We start from the raw sequence: 21244 nt of genomic DNA, 5'->3' as shown, positions 1-21244 counted from the left end.
TTTGCACTGTTGCACCAACACTGACAGAGTAAGCCACTAATATATGAAAATAAGAGCAAACCCTAGCACTGATGATATTACCTAGCTGGGTAATGAAACGTCTGCAAAAAAGCAACTAAGCTCAGAGAGCAACAAGGACCCCACAGTTCAACCTGAGCTACTAAATATTCTATCAGCACAGTTGCTTTTCTTCAATTCTTTCAAAAGCGCACATACAGTCCTACCAACCTTCATAATAATGAGTTCCATGCTAATAATGTCTTCTTCTGTGCAAGCACCATCAGTGACATAGGCAAACTGATGAAGCTTTGGTGGGTAGATCTCCTGCAATAAAGAAGAGAATCAATATATTGGCCTATTGTTTTCTGAAAAGATGGCAAACTGGTAAAGCCAGACGGTTAACTCTCATGGATTTACATTTTGGATAATGAAACTATTTTAACATTAAAAGGAGTTTTTCTGAGCCTTCACCAATTAAAGCCAACCATAACAAATAACACAGAATAGCAGCTTTATATAACCTGGCCCTTGTCAAGTACAAAAATGTCTCAAAGCAGCCAAGATGCATCAAGTTTTTTTTTAAAGAAGCCATCAAACCAAAACAGCACTGCTTTTTTCCCTGCAGTTTCTTCAACTGGTTGTATTTTCTACTTTTTTCTTCTCCCTGGGAAACTCTGGGAGTGGAAGTACACCCACTTTAACTTTGCCAATTTGAAAAACACTGCTCTGCAGCATGGCTCAAATATTGAGGAGCGAGATTTTTACCTCCAGTTTAGCAGCGATAAATAAAGACGATACCCCAATCAGCTGAAGGAGAGTCTTTACAACATTCTGTTGTGTTGCCATAAACCGATCGAAGAAATCCTGAGCTAAATAAAATGTCTCTCTGTGAAGTCTGTGGACCTCACAAACCTGCAACACACAAATGAACAATGCTCCTTTACGGTAACATGACTCTGGAATTGTTTAAAAATCCACAGGAATGCATGTTAAGACAGCAAATTAGAGCTACATTTGCCTTCTCTGTAACCCAAATACATTCTTGCACCTCAACTGCTATTTATTCTTTGCAGTAAAGTTGCTTGTTGATCTTTTTCAGAGTTCAATAAATAAATATAGTCCTTCCTTAGCGACAATTGGAACCAGCAACTTCACCACAAAGAATCATAGTCATTTAGAGAAAAATCACATGACTGCAAATTGTGATTTTATTTCTGTGTTTCCCTGTTAATTCTGCTTGTTGCAAACCAGTGGGATGCAAATAGTGACCACAGGATGCTATAACAGTCATCCATGTAAGGATTGAACACACAAAGTGTGAATGGTTGCTAAACAAGGCAGTCACGAATTGTAGGCTACCTGTATTTCAACAATTTTTTGTGTTCACAGAAATAACCACATGGACTATATCAGCGTGTTACACTAAGGTGTTCCCCATCCCATAAGGCAGCTGGCAAGAGTCCAGAGTAGAGTGGAACATAGATTTATTCTTGGAGAAAGTATAAATTTTGGTGGGGATTTTTTTTGCAATGGCAGTGAGACCATCTTACTCCAACTTTTTATTTCCTTTCGCAACCAACCATGAGGTCAGGGTTCCTCAAAATGGCTGATATTGGACCCCAGGTTTAATGGGACTATCCAAGGAGTTGAGTCAATAAATGATGGAAGGTCAATTGGGGTCAATTAATCTTTTGGGGCCTCTGAGAGCTTCATGGCAGCTCCAAGTTTTAAAGGTAAGGTGGCTACTGGCCACTCAAGTGTTACCCAGAGTTGGAAATGGCTAGCCGCCAGCAAAAAGCAGCCTTGAGTATAATATTGTTGAGATGATCATTTATAACAGGGGTGTCCAACCTTGGCCACTTTAAGACTTGTGGACTTCAACTCCCAGAATTTCCATGGTTGCTGGAGAATTCTTGGTGCTGAAGTCCGCAGGTCTTAAAAATTGTCAAGATGAACATGCCTGATTTATAGCGTTATTAGTTTCATATAAGAAATGCTTGTGGATCAATGAACAACCTCAAAAGCTGAAGGGTTTGATTAGATGCACCTTTCAAACTAAGGGGAACAAAACAAGGTAGCAAGCCCCACAGATAAAACCATACGGTGAGAATGACAAACTTCGAGAATAACCCCAAAATAGACAATTAAATCAGTCTTGTATATTTGCAGGAACAAAACCACATCTCACCTCCATTAGCCAATCTAGGAGAATTACTCGCATTTTAGGTTCCAAGAGCGGATGCTTTTCCATATAAAGTTTATCTCTTGCGTACTTCTGTTCCTTATTGAGCATGTTTTGCCATAGTTCATCTCTATTCACCCAACTACCAAAAAGAAAAAAACATTAAAACAGAGCTGGATTAAACTTTCCACCATTTCTGAATCTCCCCTTCAGCATCTCATAGAAATTAAGAGACTCTGCAGCCAATTGCTGAATGGAAGCAAAAACTACCATGGTTTCTCAAAATGACAAAGTCATTTTACAAGCCACCAAATTCATAGGATTTAAGGTACTTTAAAAGCTTACGATCCCCCAAGCCTCATGATAATTTACTTCCTGCTCACTCTCGTAATGCCACCCCAAAATGAAAAGTAAAAATGCTCAGTTTCTCCTCACCTGAATTAAGCAGTTTAATAACTCACAAGAAAAAAACAACAGCAGATACCGAAATGGTGGAAAACGTACCCCAAAACAGGAAAAGGTGTCCCCCTAGCCAAAACCAGCCTTTGAAGCTTAGAAGTTGCAAAGTTTGCATTCTCAAGTTCTTCATCTTTCTCTGGTGTAGGGATCAGCAAGTGTGAATAAGGACATGCAACATAATTTGACTATTGAAAGAAAAACAACAGCACAGAGTCAAAGTTCAAAGTTCCAAAAAGGTTTACTGAACTACAGATTAATTTCCCAACAATTGCAAGTCCCGACAAGTTTACAAGTTAAAGATTGGGGTTTCTTTACTCTATAACTGTTTCTCCAATGTGATTGTTTACAAGGGGGGTTTATTTCTGCTTATGTTCCCATCTCAAAAAACTTTGGTGACTTCAAGAGAACAGTAAACAGTCATCGGAACAGCAGCTAATATAGTTAAGAAAACTTGCCACACTGGAAATCGCTTCACTGGACAAAAAGACATTCTGCGTGAAGGAAAATGGGCCTTTTGCTTTAGAATCTCATCTGTTTATTTTCCATCTGATGGCAAAACTCCACTGTGATGGAGATAAATAAGATACAGAGGGATTTAGGTTGGAAGAAAACATATGAAAGTTCCAAACTGCTACTTCTGATATATTTTAATGGTAAATAAACTTTGAAAGAGTAAGAACGCAATCTCTCCTTCTCTCGTTTTTCCCTAAAACATTGTTTTCATTCAGTGCATGTACAAGCCAGACACAAAATATATGAACTTAGCCATCTCAAGATTATACCGCTGTGTACCGAAGGAATTGCAGGTGCTGACTGTAATCCAGCATCTATGCTAATCTTTACATTTTGAAAATACGTGCTCTGAATGCATGATGCGCTACTAGCATGCCAAAAAGGGGCATACATTAATTCTTGCAAGGGATTTAAGACCAAACAAATAAGCCAGATGCCTCTGTGGCCCACAGTGAATCACAGAAGTCCCTGATAATTTAAGTTGTAGGGATGTCCAATATTTTTTTTTTCATTTAAAAAAAAAAAACAGTTCACATTTGTTGCATTGTAAGGTATTTTAATTTGATAGCCAGTCATTTGAACAGGAATGTTTCCTTTGGGCTGGTGAAGTTTCCTCACCAACACCCACCACTGTGTACTGCTCTGAAACAAAAAAATTCCTTACTTTTTAATTAAAGAGGCAGGTCAATTCACTCCCCTGCCCCTAGCTCTCATTCTAGTCTTAAACGAAGATGCAGTTTACAAGGTAAAGATCATTTCTGCTACAGGAGGCTACAGGCACTACAAAAAGTGATCCCACACTATTCCTATATACCAAGGGTCTTCAAACCTGGCAACTTTAAGACTTGTGGACTTCAACTCCCAAAATTCCTGAGCTAACATGACTGGAGGAGGAATTCTGGGAGTTAGTCCACAAATCTTAAAGCTGTCAAGTTTGAAGACCCCTGCTATATACCTTCAAAAGTTTTGAGAAGTTGCCAAAACTTTCTGCTTCATAGATACTCAGTGAAACTGACCTAAAACTCCAGATCACTTCATTGGCCTTTTGATAAAATTTAAGCCATCAAAGAAGGCATCCTAAATTAATAAACCTTGCATTTGCAAAAGATGCCATGTAATCTTTTAAGAGCTGCAAGGCTCCTATGTTCGATGCAAGCCCTGGTTTTGTACATTGTACACCGAAGGAAAACGGAAGGTCTAAAAAGTTATGAAAGCCGTGTCTATAATTGCCACATATTATCTAAGTATTTTGCAAACACAATTACTGTTCTGCTCGATACATGATAGCATCATTAAAAGGGCACATATTTGAAAGAAGCTGTGCATAACACATTGCAGTATTCATTGGCTATAATCGCCAAAGAACTTGGTGGCCCAAATATTTTTAAAATACATGCTCCTTATACATATATTGTACTTATGTATACATGTGTACATGCGTACTTACGCATTGCCTTTTTTAAGGAATAGAGAGACAATCAACTTGTGACTTAGTATTGCAATATTGAGATACACAGCAATGTGTAATATTAAGACACAAGTTGATTATATCCACTGAAACAAAGATGCCTGTTTTATGAGTAGCAAAATGGGCCAGAGGAAAGGAACAGATGAAATAAATCTCGCAATGTCTTTTCAAACAGAATTAAATCCATATTTAATAGACGCAGAACACCAGCAAGTGTTATTTTCATTTGAGAAAGCTCAAGAGTAAAAATTGTAAGGGCTGACTGACAATTAGACCAGTTTATTCTGATCAAAGTCAATCCATAACCAAGAGCATTTTTTTTGCTATAAGAGCATTTTATTAATTAATTTTCCACAGTAGCACATGCTACCTAATTTGCGGCAGATTTTAGGTAGCTTACTACCAGCAAGAGAAAATGCAAATTAAAAACATTAGGATAACCTAAACATCATGCCAACCCAAACAATCAGATATCAGAAAAAAGGCGGATACAAAAATTGAACAACAATGTTATTTTGCAGATTTATGCACCAAAAGAGTAACATTTCATGCCTATGAAGTAACTTCCCATCCATGAAAACTTCGTCACAGTACGTGTAGTTGTGTTAAAGTGCTAAAATTACCTGACTTTCATTTGATTTCCTGTTGGTTGTATTTATACTGGAATCTTCATCTGGATCTTGTAAAAACTGAAAGAAAAGAGTAATTCGGGACTAAGATTTGCAATGTAAAAATAGGATAGATGTACTACTGAAATTAGATTTTATTCTACTTGATCTAAGTCCCTTCAGCTGACTTTGAAACATCCTTGTTATAGTTAAAAAGTAGTTATTTCAAGGGCTACTACTTAAGTATCCATTGCCTCACTTCAGATGATTTGCTACTTTCTCTTAAGTACAAAAACAAACTCAATAGCCTGCAACGACAACATTAACAGTTAAGAAGTTAATGTTTCAAGACTGGAATCAAATCCTTCATAGAGCAGATCAACAGCAGACATAGAAAACAGCCCCTCGTGTCCACGGTAAACAAAATGGATGGCCAAGAGGAAAAACTTCGGTTGCAGTCAGTTTTGCTGTACGTATGTAAAAGAGAGACACAAAGGAGTGGTGCAGTGGCCTAGAATTGGAGCTCAGGAGGCTGCAAATTCGATCCTATGTAGAGGCAGATATTTCTTTCTCTGGATACACTCAGAATACATCTGCTGAACAAAACTCCACAATGGTGACAGGAAGGGTATCCGGCCATTAAAACACTCTGCTAGCTCCATTCAGTTGCCCAAACTCCACCTTGCATCCCTTCGTTAAATGAAGATGATGATGATGATGTAAGAGACACAGAAAGATTTCACCTCCAACCCCTGGTTATCTCCAGAAATATTTGGAGAAGACTCTTGTTTGAATGCTACCAATTTGTAAGATCTCCTACCGTCAAGTTCCAGGAGAACTTACAGGCCCTCCAAATACTAATCAGTTACAACTCCTTGTAGAATTATCTCAGGCACAGACAATAGTGAGAGATGCTAGGAATAAAACCAAACTGCAAGTTCCAGCTGTGTTGGATTACACCACGATCTTACTTAGCTCAGACGGCCATGTGCTTATTTTACAACAGAAAGTAATCCATTACGATTGGATACTTACCACGACATCAGATTTTCTTTTGCGGGTTCGAACAACAAACTCAAGAGCACCATCCCTCTCGGCTTTCTCAAGTTTCCTGTCCTTGCAGTCACTACAAGAGACATTTGGATTACTACAACACACTCTACAAGGGGCTGCCCTTAAAGATCACTCAGAAGCTGCAGCTGGTTCAGAATGTTGCAATAAGCAATCTTGGGGGCATTTTTCATTATGCCAATAAGCTTAATTGATGCTTTGCAAACTACATTGGTTCCCAGGTATAATTCAAGGTGCTGTCATCACCTGTAAAGTCCTCCATGGCATAAAGCCAGGCTATGTGTGGGACCACCATTCTACTAGTGGTTTCTGTCTGTCCCATCAGATCTAATACTCCAGGTCCTTTCCACTAACCAAGGTCATTGTCAACTAAAAAATACTTATTTGGTCTTTTTAGTTGCCAGCAGAAAGGAAGTGGGGAAAGTAGTGCATTCCTTAAATGCTTCAGATAATTGCTAGGCAGCCGAAGCTGTTGGTACGCAAGATTATTACTGGAGAGCATGATTGATGACTCTTGGCTATGGAGGTGTCCCATTGGAGAATATACATCCAGGGGGTGGGGGGAAGACCAGGGTCAAGGGTGAAATGAATGATGTGTCTTAGAGTCGGCTGCATACAGGTAATGCCGACATGGTCACTCCTAATAAATCTTTTTTTTTATTATTCTGAGAGATGCGGCTAGAGACTTATGATTTGAATGGGCGTGGTTTGTCAGAGCCCTGACAGCCACCCCCCTTCAAATCATAAGTCTGATGGCCCTGACAGCCATCTTGTTGGCCAAATAAGTAAGCTTCATTTCACGTGAAGGGTTCAGCTTAACTTCCAAAACTACTTGTGGGACTCACCTTTCTTCTTCAGTTTCTGCCCACCCCACCAAATGTAGTAGAGATGGCATGCTGAGGATCCCTTCTTCTAAATAAGGTCAATCTTACTGGGGCCTAGAATCATGCCTTCTGCCCTACGGCTCAGCATCCCCTGGAGCCTCCGATAGCCCAACCCTGTTAAGGCTTTCTCAAGGCATTGAAAACCCAGCTGTTTCCCCCCAGGCATTTGGGCAAGGAGGTAAGTGAGTTTTGCTCTACTGATTTGTCTGGGGGGGGGGCTGGGAGGGGTTTGTTTGAATTTTGTAAGCCACCCAAAATCACTTGTGTGGAAAAGGTGGGTATATGATTGATATGAATAAGGAGACCTAACTTAATCCTCTCCCACTCAGCATAGTTGGTGTGGTAGGTTAAGGTGTTGGCCTAGAACCGTGAGGGTGAACCTATGACATGCGTGCTGGAAATGGCATGTAGAGCCATTACTGCTGGCACACGAGCCCTCGCCCAGAGCAGGTCTACTGTGCATCCATGCACACCGCCCACCAGCTTATTGTCAGGTATCTGGCATGCATGGTCAGGGGGCATGCATGCATGTGCAGACGCACAGCACGCAGGGGAGGTGTTGCTCATGCATGCGCAGGGGGCATGGGGACCCGCATGCATTGCCTTCTGGGTGCTGGCGCGCAATTATCGGCACAGGAGCCCAAAAAGGTTAGCCCCCTCTGGCCTAGAAACTAGGAGATGGTGAATCCTAGTCTTAACTCAGGGGTCAGTAACCCGCAGCTCTGGAGCCGCATGTGGCTCTTTCATCCCTCTGTTGTGGCTCCCTGTCTCTCAAAATATGCATCCCAACTGCCAACATGCAACATCCAGCGGCAAGCGATTTATGGAGCTTTTCGACCCCTAGTAGGCTAACCATGGATAAATCCAAGAGGAGAAAACCGAATCTTTAATTCAACTATACACGCTAGTTTTGTGGCCGCTCAGGAAATAAGTGAGGCGCGGGGAAAGGTTTTACTGCTCCCGGTGTTTCCTTTTTTGTGGAAACGGGTCCAAATGGCTCTTTTGAGTGTTTAAGGTTGCCGACCCGTCTTAACTCATGTATGAAAGCCAGATGGGTGACTTTGGGACAATCACCAGGAGATGGCGAGTTCTAGTCCCACCTTAGTCATAAAAATCACATGGGTGACCTTAGACCCATCACCCTCTCAGCCCTACTCACCTCATGGGGATGCTGTAAGTAAAATAGGAGTAGGAGAGACTATTACAGCCTTGAGTTACTTACAAAGTAATAAAGGTGGGGTAAAAATCAAGTAAAGCAAGGAAGGAGGATAGGAAGCAACCACACCCAGCAATAAGTTGAATCTTCATTATTGGAGTCAGAAACTTTCTTGCTAATTTAGAGAAGAGAGCAGAAGGCCTACTTTCAGAAACCAAGGAAGGGTGGAGCATAAGACAAATATGCAACTCACCTCTCACCAGGCATGGTGGTTTGGAGAAATCAAGATAAGGCCCAGCCAGAAACTAAAAGAGAAAAAAAAAATGGTTGCAGATTGGGGTTTTTTTTTCCCCTTCACTAAATCAGTTGTAAAAAATATTGCAAGCTATGAGGGCAACTTGATTTACAACAACAACAAAAAAAAATAGAAGAAAAAAAAAAGGGAAGAGAAAGAACAACCATTCCTGGATGCAAAGATGCAAAGCCAGAATAAAAATTGGTTTTTAAAAAAGAGACCACTGATGTGACTCTTAGCAAGGCCCAGAAGGGAAGGGGGGGATTATTAGGAAAGCAAAAAAGAAACAATTGCCGGCCTAACAAGAAGCCAGAAGCCCTAACAGCAAAGAACTGTAAACTAGAAAACTGTTCAGAAACCAAGTATCTGTATTTAAAATGTTACACTTATTTATAATATGTATATATATAAAAAAATCAGCAAGCATCAAGGACCCACCCTCTAAAGCAATCAAAATCCCATAGGAAAATAAGGCACCCCAAATAAGCCCCTTCCCCCAAATATGGCTCAGTCCCAATTCCCCCAATATGTGCCTGCAGCTGATGGGGACAGGAAGACCACTCCCCAGCCTTCAATATCATAGACATAATACATGCAATGGGTATCAGGGGAAGGCTAGGACAGGCCCTACTGTCTGTCCCCTTCCCCTCTTTAAAGATACCCTGGCAAACAATCCCAGAAACCCTCTCAGGACAAATATGGCTCAGCCACAACTCCCCCAACATGTGCCCGGCACTGATGGTGGCTAGGAAGTTTGCCCCACCCCCCCAGCCTTCAATGAAAACCATAAAACAGATAATAATAAATAAATGCCATGGTTATAAGGGGAGAGGGGAGCTAGGACAGTCCCTGCCATCCCCCCTTCCCTTCTTTAAAGATACCTCTGCAAACACCCCCAGAAGCCCCTTCTCTCCAAATATGGCTCAGCCAACATGTGGCGGCCACTGACGGTACATAGGAAGCCCCCTCCCCCAAATTATTCAAGCAAAACCGCACAATCTAGTTAATATAATAAATGCAATGATTCAAGGGTGGGGGTGGGGGTGGCTAGGACAGGCCCTGCCATCCCCCTTCCCCTCTTTTAAAGATACCTCTGCAAAGAGCCCCCGAGAAGCCCCTTCCCCAATTCGCAGGGAGGGAAGGAGGCCACTTCTGGCTGCCGGCGCTGGCGTGCGCCCCTGCGGCGTTGGCGGGCGGGCGGGCAGGAAGGCGGGCTCGTCTGGGCCTGCGTTGGGCGCCTCCTCGTAGCGCGGCGGGTCCCCTGCGCGGCTCGCAAGCGCGGCTTTTGGCGGACAGGGCGGGCCCAGGCTCCGAGCGAAGGCATTTACGCAGCGCCCGCAGCCTTGTGCGCGGGTCTCTCCGCGCGCGCACCGACGCCTCTTCCTCCTCCTCCTCTTCCTCCTCTCCGCGCCGGGGCTCCGGCAGGTGAAGGGCGGAGGGACCCCCCATCCAGGTGAGCGCGGGGAACCGGCCAGCAGGGCTCCGGAGCGGGGGGAGGGGCGGAGGGAGCCCCCCGGAGAGGCGGGGCTTCTGCCGAGGCGAGGCGGGGCGCGGAGGAACCAGTGCGTAAAGCTCGGTCTGAGCGCGAATAAGCGGTGGAGGAGCCAACGGGGAAGTTCCTCCCGCGTTTAGCGAGCGCGCGTGGGAGCCTGGGGGGGGGGGGGAGAGGGGGGAATCCCCGAAGGTGGGTGGGAGGAAACTGAGCCCACAGTTGGTTGCCGGTGGGGCGGGGTGGAATCCCGTGGAAGGGAAAAGCGGGAAGTTGCCAAAGTGCATTCCTGGGCGCAGACTTTGGAGAGATCCCGGTTGCTCCCTGGCAAATCTGTTCAACTGAGTTTAGGGGTTGCACCTCCGGCCCAGCTGTGGGCGGGAGATGCCAATCATCGGGGCATCTCATCTCCATTTTTCCAAAATCGACCAGCGGCTCCGGGTTCCTTCTCGGGTTGGAATTAATTGCTCTCTGCATATTTAAGGGTGCAGTTAGTATATATTTCACTAGTCAGGTGAGTTGGTTTTAAATTTCAAACGTTGCTATACAAGGCAATCCTTGACTTAACCACCACAACTGAGCCCCAAATTTCTGGGGTTCAGTTTTGTTAAGTGGGTTTTGCCCCATTTTATGACCTCTCTTGCCCCAGTTGGTAAGTGAATCACTGCTGTTGATAAAGTTAGTAGCCTGTTTGTTAAGCAAATGTAACTTTCTCATTGACTTTGCTTGTCAGAAGGTCATAAATCATAAGTCACTTTTTGCAATCCCGTTTGTAACGTTGAACAATCATAAAGGAACTGTTGTAATTGAAGATTACCTTGATTGCTCTTCGTTAAATTATATTTAACTGACCTCTGTTTTTATTATCTTTCATTTTTGTACAGATGTATATCATCCTAAGAGCTTTGTCCAACTAGTGGGCCAAATAATAAAATCTGCTGATTATTTTGGACAGTAAATGACAATTCTTACATCAATTGAAACTTCAACACTGTGGCATCTGAAAGAGGCAAGTGGCCAACTCTTGATGGGAGAAATCGCCATAGAAATAAGAGTCCCAGAAAATTGTGAATCTTGAAAACAAGTTCTGAGTGTGGGCAGAACACATTTACCCATACAAGCACATTCACATGCCCCTCCCCCTTTGCATTATTAGAGTATGTAGGACCGTGGTGGGATTCAAAAATCTTTACTCCCAGTTCTATGGGCGTGGCTTGGTGGGCGTGGCATGGCTTGGTGGGCGTGGCAGGGGAAGGATGCTGTAAAATCCAAATTTCCACCCCACTCCAGGGGGAAGGATACTGTAAAATCCCCATTTCTCTCCCTACCCCAATAACCTGCTTTCCAGCTCTGTTCTCCTGTGCAGGGCAACAAAAGAAGACCCAGCCAATCAGCTGGGGGAGGCAGAGAATAGATGGGGGTAGGGCCAGTCAGGGATGGTATTCTGAACTACTCAGCATTTCTGCTACCAGTGCTCCAGAACTGGACAGAACCTGCTGAATACCACCTCTGATGTAGGAGAAGGAGATAAATCTCTTGATGTATACTCTTTCAATGCAGTTTGCTGGCGAGGAGCTGATGTCAACGTGTTTCTCTCCTGTCCAGATGCAGAAGTTTCTGCGGCTTTTTGGGCGACTGAAATCGGTCGTCCTTGGCATGGTCCATGTGAGAGCATTGCCAGGTGAATGCCTTCTCGTTGCTGTTTCTCTTTAAAAGACACGGGATAAATGGGGATATTAATAAGGGTGAGAGGTAGAAGATAGTTTTCCTACTATTCAGTAGCAATAACGCTTAGACTTACATCCCACTTCGCAGTGCTTTCCAGCCCTCTCTAAGCGGTTTACAGAATCAGCATGTTGCCCCCAACAGTTTGGGTCCTCATTTGATCAACCTCGGAAGGATGGAAGGCTGAGTCAACCTTGAGCCGGTAAAAATCAAACTGCTGGCAATTGGCAGGGTTAACCTGCAATTCTGCATTCTAACCACTGCACCACCATAGCTCAACAGACCAATTGATCCACCCACCTTGGTGGATGTAAAGTAAATTTCCAATAAAATTATCTCTAACATCTCTGCCAGCCTACCAGGAGTTCAAACTGGGGACATTTTGTTTGCAAAGTATGGACAATACCACTGGATCCTTGCATTATATTGGACTGTGCCAATTAGATTGGTCTACCTCAGTTTCTCCAACAAGGTTTCTTCTTCCACTGCAATTACAGAGCAAGTCTGCCTTAAAACTTACTCCCAAAGCTGTATCAACTTATATGATCTAGTCCTGAAGGAAAGGAAATTCATAAATCAGATGGCCAGTGCTTTGCATTTATTTCTGAAGGCGGTCTATATAGTATGAATTAACTCAGTTCAATGATACACTTGAGTGCTTTTGTACTGGAGACAAATTCTTTGTGTGTCTCATCACACTTGGCCAAATAAATAAATAAAATATGGTTCTTTAATGTCAGAGGAAGTAATCAGCATACAAATGACTTCAAAGAAGAGGTTAGGTAATTGTTTGCTTCCTTTTTTAATACACTTGTCTTTGAGTATGGCAAAGTTTAATGAATGCACTGTTGCATCGGTGCACTAATGAATATATATCTTCATCTTTGCAGGATCACCCTGCAGTACATTGCCTTTGGCTCAGATCATTGAAGAAGCCTGTGGAGAGGCTGAAATGTATAGGGCTGCTAGTGTGGTAAGTCCTTTCTTTTACTTTCTTTCCTGTTTTTGAATATTCTTAGTTCTTAATCTTAATTCTTCAATGTGAGTACAAAGCATTCAAGATAACAAAACCTGACTAATCTTGAGTGAGTTTGGAAGCTATCCAGGCCTAGCTAGCATCATGATTGCAATTGGAGGCTATCAAGATATCTGGAGAATCAACCATTGAAAGGAATCTTTAAAAATAATTCTAGAAAAAGACATTGGCAAACCATATATGCCATGCCGCTAACAGTATGCATGCACATCTTACATGAAGTCATTGGAAGTTAAATGTCTGCGGAGATTCTCAATCATCCAAGTCATGGTTGTCCCAAAGGTGCTTTTCAAAAGACAACTGGGTTTTTCTTTTTCTTTTTTCCTTGAAGACGTTTTGCTTCTCATCCAGGAAGCTTTCTCAGTTCTGAGTCAAAAACTCAGTTCCGAACTAAGGAAGCTTCCAGGATGAAGAGCGAAACGTCTTCAAGGGGAAAAAAAAAGTAGAGTTGACTTTTTAAAAAGCACCTTTGGAGTCTTTCTCTTGTGTATTGCTGTTTATCCTGCATTTCAGTATAACATGCCTGTAATTTGCAGACTTGGGATGCAAATCCATAATTCTTAATATTTTCCCCCAACTCTGTTCCTTTTAACATTTAGCTTTATAGGCTTTCGGGAGAACTCAAAAGCTTTCCTCCCAATTTTATCACATTTTAGTTGGTAACCATTTCTTTTCACAGCTTTCCTAAGCCTCTTTTTGGGATAAGGAGTGCTGAAACTGAAATAGAAAAACAACTGGCTCCCCTCCCCCACCCCCCAAAAAATCACATGTACATCAAGCTTTTTTATTTCGGGGTGTGCAGACATGACTGATGAAAGCACATCTTCAGGTTTTTTTTTTAAAGGTGCCTCGTTTGATGCATTAGTGATTCTTTTTAAAAAGAACGTAATAAATATGGAAGATTTATAATGTTAGAGCGTATAAATGAAAACAAGTGAATGCTCAGACATGATGCCATCTGTGCTGAAAAATTATAGCTGCTCTGTGCTTGTTTTGCCAAACACAATCAAAATTGCCGTGACAAGATTATATGCGGTGAGAGATTCCAAGGAGTTTAGAGGCCTCTCAGTTTTGCCAGTTTCTGATGTTGTTGTTCTAAAAGGATTGGGGTGGAGAGAGAGAAACACAGTGACATTTTTATAGAATTACTAATATTTGTCTGTAAAATATCTGTAACTCATCATTAATGTTACTGGAGAAGCTATAACTTCAGATGTCGGTGATGTATTGTCCCTAAACATTATTATTCAGTCCTAATTCTTCCTTCGAAATTTACCCATAGTGTGAAGAGAGGGGATTACCATTAGTGAAAATGGGCAGCTATAATTCAAGGCCAACAGACTTTAAACTCTTCTTTGGAAAGATGCAAGTGACATAATTAAATGTCTATGGATTGAAGTTTACTATCTTTATCAATTGTTTTGTGGCTGCTATTTTGTAAAAGATGCTGTTGACATAATTATAAGTGTTGGTGGGTTGAACTTCACTATGTTTATACATTGATTGTGGCTACCTGTGTAAAGCTACATTTTTGAAGAGGATGATTACTGATGACATTTGGGTTAAATATGCTGTTTTTTTCTGTTTGAGACACAGACGCTAATATAATATATCTCCCTATCTAATATTACCTTAATGCCTTAAGTTTGTTTGTTAGTATTGTTTTCGATTCATTAACACTGATACTATCCTTCAAAGCTCTTGTCATGCCCCTCTTAGAATCTGACTCCAAGGGAGAGGAGGAATAGTCTACAGCAGGGGTCCCCAACCACCGGTCCGCGGACCGGTACCGGTCCATGGAACAAGTCCTACCGGGCCGCTGGTTTGCTGGGTGCCGCCATTTTTTTATGAAAAGTGCTTCCGTGAGCTTTTCCGGATAGAAAGCTCACCGGAAGCACTTTTCATCAAAAGATGGGCGCGCTTCAGTGAGCTTTTCCGGTAGAAAGTCACCGGAAGCACTTTTTCATCAAAAAGATGGCGGCGCCCAGCTAATGCCGGTACCGGCCGCGCCATAAAAAATGTTGGGGATACCGGGCTGCGGCATAAGAAAGGTTGGGGATCACTGGTCTACAGGGAGAGGAGTGTGGCTCCGGAGGTTGTGGAGGAAACTGGGGAAGGGCACAGGCCGGCTGGGCATTCAGAGAAAGACCCAGGCCCATCCTCTCTTCATCCTAGGGCACGCAGGGAGGAGCGAATAAGGGAGAAACGTGAATGGCATGGTCTACTGGGGAGGAAAGGGCCTTGATCCCCTTCATGGGCTGCAGCTGTGAGGACTGTTTAAAAGGACAAACTGTGCGCATGGCCCCGTGCTGGAAACAAAGCGTGAAATAATTCTAGTCTGGCAGTTCTTATCTGAGTTCTGGCGTCCTTCCCAGTATGTGTATTTCGATATCTGTGGACGTCTTCAAGTCCTTATCCTGCCTCGTCTCATTAACTGCATCAGTGTGGTTTGTGTTGTTTTTTCTATTTATAACTTATATGTATTTTGAGTTTGAACAGAAGTTCTTCCTTTTCACAACTGTTTGTGGGGGAGTTTTTTTCTCCCGTCAATGATATTTGGACCTTTGAAGCCAAGTTGAAGGAATTAAAGGGACTTCACCTGTTTTTGTGACTTCATTGCTTTTGTATCTCACCCTGGGTCATCTATTATTAAGTTCATCTATGAAAATGTTACAGGATATAGAATAATAGAGTTGGAAGGAACCTTGGAGGTCTTCTAGTCCAACCCCCTGCTCAAGCAAAGACCCTATACCATTCTGCATAAATGGCTGTCCAATCTCCGGGGATGGAGCACCCATATTTAAGAGCAATCTTCCATTCTTGTTATGCTTGATTTAAAGCAAAATAGGAGAACAGAAAATGTTCCACACACCATGATTCTTGACATGCTGTAGCTATTCTCCCACCCACCCCCCGAGAGACATGATTAGACTAAAATAATTCAGGGAGCTTTCTATTAATCATATTCTTGTTATGCCTGAACTGGGGAATATCTGAACTGGGAAATGCATCCGGAACTTAAACCACGATTTGGAAGCTAGATGAAGATTCCAAATCTTTTTTTACCTTTTTCTGAAACCAGCAACCGTCGTTTCCCAGTTCATACATCACGAAGAAGTATAGCTAATTGAGAACTTCAGAGGTTAATTATTACATGCTCGAAAGGAGGAATGAGAAAAAAGCAACGTGCACAAGTCAGAAAAAGAAACTTGTTCACATTAAGTCTTTATTAAGACCTGATTAAGTCAGGATGTGATCTTTCAAACGCAGCCAGCAAAATATATGAGATATATAGGATACATGAGATGGTGGAAGGAAGGATGAACAGGGAGCCAAGTGCCTGTTTTCATTTTAGTAAGCTGCTTTGAAAGATATTGGGAAAATATATTTCTCCATCATCTTGTAAGCTTTTGCTGTTAACTTCTGCAAGTTCTCCTACATAAGCAGTCTTTTGTATTCACGCCAGCGAGAAGCATCAAACCAGTAAGCTTAACCACACACATCCAAGTGGATGTCTTTGTGTGACAAAGCAGAATTTCCAGAGAGTTGCTTTAGGCTTCTGAGCAGACAGATATAGATAGGCCTCAACTTACAGCCGGTTTTCCCAAATGTGCTTATTCAGGAGGCAACTGGACTTTGTTTTTTCTTTTGAAGATGTTTCGCTTCTCATCCAAGAAGCTTCTTCAGCTCTGACTTATCCTGTCAGAGCTGAAGAAGCTTCTTGGATAAGAAGCAAAATGTCTTCGAAGAAGAAAAAACAAGAAAGTCCAGCAGCCTCCTGAATAAGCACCTTTGGGACAACCATGACCTGGAGGACTACAGACTTTACAGCCAGTTTCTTAGAAACCATTCCAAGTTATGACAGACCCCTCCAAACAGAACTTGCAACCTAGTTCCAGAGTTTCAACAGCAGCCCCCATTACCCTTCCCACAATCACATAATTGCATTTTAGGGCCCTGGGCAACCAGCTTACATTTACCCCTGTTTGTAGCATCTGTGGTCCCACAACTACACTTTTTGCCCAAAACCAGTGTTGAATTCCCACTTTTCAGCAAAAATGCCCCATAGTGAACAACGGCTTTGCTTAAAGACCATGGCATTTGCCGAACGACCATGCATTCACTTAACAAGCAGGCTCCATTACGGTCGTAAATCAGGAAGTACCTGCCTGGTCCTATCTACTTCGTAGTTCTTGATTCTTCTACCTCGAGCCATTTTCCGAAGCTCTTCTGACTTGAATAGCGTCTTCTGCATTTATTCCCCACAGGACGGCTTGATTGTTGAAAATATGCACGACCGGCCTTACACATGCGACGTTGGTGCAGAGGTTACGGCAGCTATGGCGGTGATTTGTGCCTCGGTAAAACAGGCGTGTCCCACACTCCCCATTGGGGTCCAAATACTTTGTGCTGCAAATCAGCAAGCTTTAGCTGTTGCCCTTGCTTCAGGTAAGTGAAGAATTTCCTCCTCCTCCTCCTCCTCCTCCTCCTCCTCCTCCTCCTCCTCCTCCTCCTCCTCCTCCTCCTCCTCCTCCTCCTCCTCCTCCTCCTCCTCTTCTTCTTCTTCTTCTCTTCTTCTTCTCCTCCTCCTCCTCCTCCTCCTCCTCCTCCTCCTCCTCCTCCTCCTCCTCCTCCTCCCCTCCGCCTCCTCTTCCTTCTCCTCTTCTCCTTCTCCTCCTCCTCCTCCTCCTCCGCTGCTTCTCTGCTGGTTCTTCTTCTTCCTCTTCTTCTTCTTCTTCTTCTCCTCTTCTTCTTCTTCTTCTTCTTCTCCTCCTCTCCTTCTCCTTCTCCTCCCTCTCCTTCTCCTTCTCCTTCCTCCTTCCTCCTCTCCTCTCCTCCTCCTCCTCCTTCTCCTCCTCCTCCTCCTCCTCCTCCTCCTCCTCCTCCTCCTCCTCCTTAAGTTACCACCATTACGAGTGGCCGTAATTCAGAGGAGAGAAGCAACCTGGTATTGGGAAGTCCTGACAGTCAGAACAATTAATCATTGGAACAGAAGTTGCCTTCAGAAGTGATGGGTGCTTCATTACTGGAGGTTTTGAAGAAGAGATTGGACGGCCACTGGTCTGAAATGGTACGTGACAGTGGGGGTTAACCTTTTCCGCACCGAGTGCCGAAACAGAAGCACGTGCACCGGAAACCAGAAGCTTAGCTTCCTGGCGTGCACATGCATGCCAGCCACCTGGTCTTCCAGTTTCTAACGCACATGTGAAAGACCAGCTGGCTGGTATATGAATGCACTCTGGGGAGCTGTTCTTCCAGTTTCCAGCACTCCCACACATGCGAGACCAGCTGAATCCAGAGAGCAATGAATGATGGCTGGTTTACCCTGAGAGATGGCTCTGCGTGCCACTTCCGGCACACGTGGTATAGGTTCGCCATCACGGGTATAGAATCTCCTGCTAGGGGGGCTGGACTAGAAGACCTCCGAGGTCCCTTCCATCTCTATTCTAATTCTGACTACCTCTGATGTAAGTTTTAATCTTTCCCCCTGGAGGGAGAAAGAGTTGATGGATCTCAACTGTTGATGGGAACTTGTGATTTCATAAATACTGCCTGGATTTTTTTTCTTTTACTGTGGGTTTCCTTAGAGGAGCATGGATTTCATATGACTCAAATGCTTCTCGTTATGGCTTTTATGAAGCAGTTGCTTGCTTCAAGTATGGTACACAAGAGGGACGTAAACAGGGTCATTTTTCATTTCCTAACCTTTGTTTTTCTACCACTGTGGTCTCTTTTTTTATTATTATTATTATTTCCAGCAAAAAAAAAAAATTCCATTAAGGAGTGACAGATGGAATAGCTACAAAGTTGTATTTATTATTGCCGTTCGTTGTGTTTCTACCCTCCCTTCCTCTTCGAGAGCCCTTTTTATTTTTCAGCACAACAAAAGCAATTCACTTAAAATAATACATCAACTTTGTCCTGAGAAAGACACAAGTTGCAACACATTTTGCTGTCTTCTCATGAAATAAATTACATTATAGCACCAACTTGAGAGCTGCGACTTTCTCTTTGTGATTATTTAATGCTCATTTTCCCAGGCCTCTGTATTCTCCTGATGTTGACATAATTCCTAACATTACAAAAAATAATGGAAACCAGAGAAAAATCGGCTCTTAAGAGCACAAGGCTCAAAGGCCTAGATGATGCCCTAAGCTTTCTGATCCCTACTCCTTTCCTCCTGCACACACTTTGCACAACTTTCGTTGGTGTGCAGTTTTATTAGCAGCAGGTGTAAAACTCAGCATCAATAAGTCTTATCGGGACATCAAAGTTATTCTCTTCTTGGTGCGTTTCAGAGCTGACCACGGATAATATTAACATGAGTGCTATAGTGGTGTAATGGAGCTCTTTTCTTTTTTTGAGGATGGAAAATAATTAGGGGAACCGAAGGCATGATGGTAGTCTTCCACTTAGAACTTACAGTTGAGCCCAAAATTTATCTCGTGAAGTGAAAGAAATTGGTTAAGTGAATTTGTCCCGTCTTACAACTTCTCTTGCCCCAGTTGTTAAGTTGAATCACTGCCATTGTTAAATTAGTCACAGGGTTCTTAAAGTGACCGCTTCACTTAACTTCCTACCACTTCATAGTGCTTTACAGCCCTCTCTAAGCAGTTTACAGAGTCAGCCTCTTGCCCCCAACAATCTGGGTCCTCAATTTACCCACCTTGACCTGCAATCAGTTGCTTAGTGACTCAGCCTTCCATCCTTCCGAGGTCAGTAAACTGAGGACCCAGGTTGTGGGGGGCAAGAGGCTGATTCTGTAAACCGCTTAGAGAGGGCTGTAAAAGCACTGTGAAGTGGTATATAAGTGTAAGGGCTATTCCTTCCTTCCCTCCCTCCCTCCCTCTTTCCTTCCATGTTATACAGTGGTTAGAATGCAGTATTGCTGGCTGACTCTGCCCACTGCCAGGAGTTTGATTCTGACTGCTTCAGATTGACTCAACCTTCCATCCTTCCAAGGTGGGTAAAATGAGGACCCAGATTGTTGGGGGCAAGAGGCTGACGTAAACCGCTTAGAGAGGGCTGTAAAGCACTATGAAGCAATATATAAGTCTAAGCGCTATTCCTTCCTTCCTTCCTTCCTTGGTGGCACAATCCTTAGAATGCAATATTGCAGGCTGATTCTGCCCACTTTCTGGAGTTCAATCCTGACCAGCTCAAGGTTGACTCTGCCTTTCATCTTTCAGAGGTGGGTAAAATGAGGACCCAGATTGTTGGGGGACAAGAGGCTGACTCCGTAAAACACTTAGAGAGGGCTGTAAAGCACTGTGAAGCAGTAGATAAGTCTAAGAGCTAGTAATATTCCAAGTTACAAAGATTCCCCTGAAAGCTACTGATGAACCGGTTCTGGAGTTGACTCCTGCACACACACATACACCAAAATTATATGACCGCATTTCATTATAACCTGACATAACCTGTGCAGTGAGGTGGACTTTGGTACGGATGGACTTCTTAGCCTTTGTGCAAAAAAGGAACAATAAATCACCCACCTTTTTCACAGGGTTATTGTAGAGCTGATGGAAATATGTTGTGTTTAGCGCTTCAAAAAACATGCACTTGAAGGCACCGTGCCATTAAGACATCTTTTGTCGAACGAATAATTAGACTTTAATTTGCTTTTGGTGCATTTCAGACAGAAAGCATGACTACGTATTTTAACGAAGCCAGCTTTCTTTACGGCTGGAGCATTAATAATAATAATAAAAAAATTCTACCCACCGAGCCTTGGCTGTGCTTGGCTGGCACAGTGAATTAAAAGTTAAGCATTTCATTTGTATGGTATATGGCGTACGTATAAAAGATGATTAATATTGAGGACATATATTACTTTTATAGATTTTTTTAATGTATCTTGATGTTGACTGTGACGGATGAATTGTCTATTATACCTAACATCTGTTCTCTAGCTTTGGCACCACTTTTTCTATTATGTTTTGTTTTCAGAAACTATAATGCCACTTCTTTCCCTTTAGCGTTGCGGATGATTGCGTGGCTTTACTTAAACAATTAGTCCCTTCCGTCAATAAGCAGAATTGATTAAACAGCAGATACGTCTTCATATTAAAATGCACTTTATAACTCGGCTGTTTTGTTTTCTCTAATATTCTTCCTATAATTTCTTTAAAAGACTTAAAATGCAAACGCTGTTTTCTTTTCTTTTCTAAACTTAGGGACGGCTCTTCATATTCATTTATTCTGAATTAAGGTTTACTTCTGAATGTTTTTCTGTGTGCAATTTCTAGTACTGGTAGTCTTCAACTTATAACAGTTCACTTAAATGACCATTCAAAGTTACAACGGCACTGAGAAAAAAGTGAGTTCTGACCATTTTTCACACTTATGACCATCGCA

The 21244-nt window shown here is 42.7% G+C and overlaps 2 protein-coding genes across 3 annotated transcripts in view; one reads left to right on the top strand and one right to left on the bottom strand.

The window, feature by feature from the left end:
* Positions 1 to 10087, bottom strand: part of CCNE1 (cyclin E1) — a 17546-nt gene extending 7459 nt beyond the window's left edge. The window contains exons 1-8 of the mRNA XM_026675915.2: positions 9728 to 10087; positions 8595 to 8646; positions 6266 to 6356; positions 5246 to 5311; positions 2687 to 2826; positions 2189 to 2324; positions 766 to 912; positions 229 to 324 (exon numbers count right to left, since the gene is read on the bottom strand). Of these exons, the coding sequence (XP_026531700.1) occupies positions 229 to 324; positions 766 to 912; positions 2189 to 2324; positions 2687 to 2826; positions 5246 to 5311; positions 6266 to 6356; positions 8595 to 8608 (690 nt within the window). The 5' untranslated portion in view covers positions 8609 to 8646; positions 9728 to 10087. The remainder of the gene's footprint in view (positions 1 to 228; positions 325 to 765; positions 913 to 2188; positions 2325 to 2686; positions 2827 to 5245; positions 5312 to 6265; positions 6357 to 8594; positions 8647 to 9727) is intronic.
* Positions 9883 to 21244, top strand: part of LOC113417496 (uncharacterized protein F13E9.13, mitochondrial-like) — a 24198-nt gene continuing 12836 nt past the window's right edge. The window contains exons 1-5 of one of the 2 annotated variants that reach the window (XM_026675916.2): positions 9883 to 10089; positions 11010 to 11134; positions 11731 to 11806; positions 12741 to 12823; positions 17155 to 17335. In XM_026675916.2, the coding sequence (XP_026531701.2) occupies positions 11084 to 11134; positions 11731 to 11806; positions 12741 to 12823; positions 17155 to 17335 (391 nt within the window). In that variant the 5' untranslated portion in view covers positions 9883 to 10089; positions 11010 to 11083. Of the gene's footprint in view, positions 10090 to 11009; positions 11139 to 11730; positions 11807 to 12740; positions 12824 to 17154; positions 17336 to 21244 lie in introns of both variants that reach the window. The other variant, XM_087971513.1, reaches the window with a different exon arrangement.

This window comes from Notechis scutatus, chromosome 9 (genome assembly GCF_049901735.1).
Source record: "Notechis scutatus isolate UNSWTSFEM ecotype Mainland chromosome 9, rNotScu1.2, whole genome shotgun sequence".
NCBI lineage: Eukaryota > Metazoa > Chordata > Lepidosauria > Squamata > Elapidae > Notechis > Notechis scutatus.
Note: the sequence above shows the minus strand (reverse complement) of the source record. Positions and strands in the feature narration are given on the sequence as shown.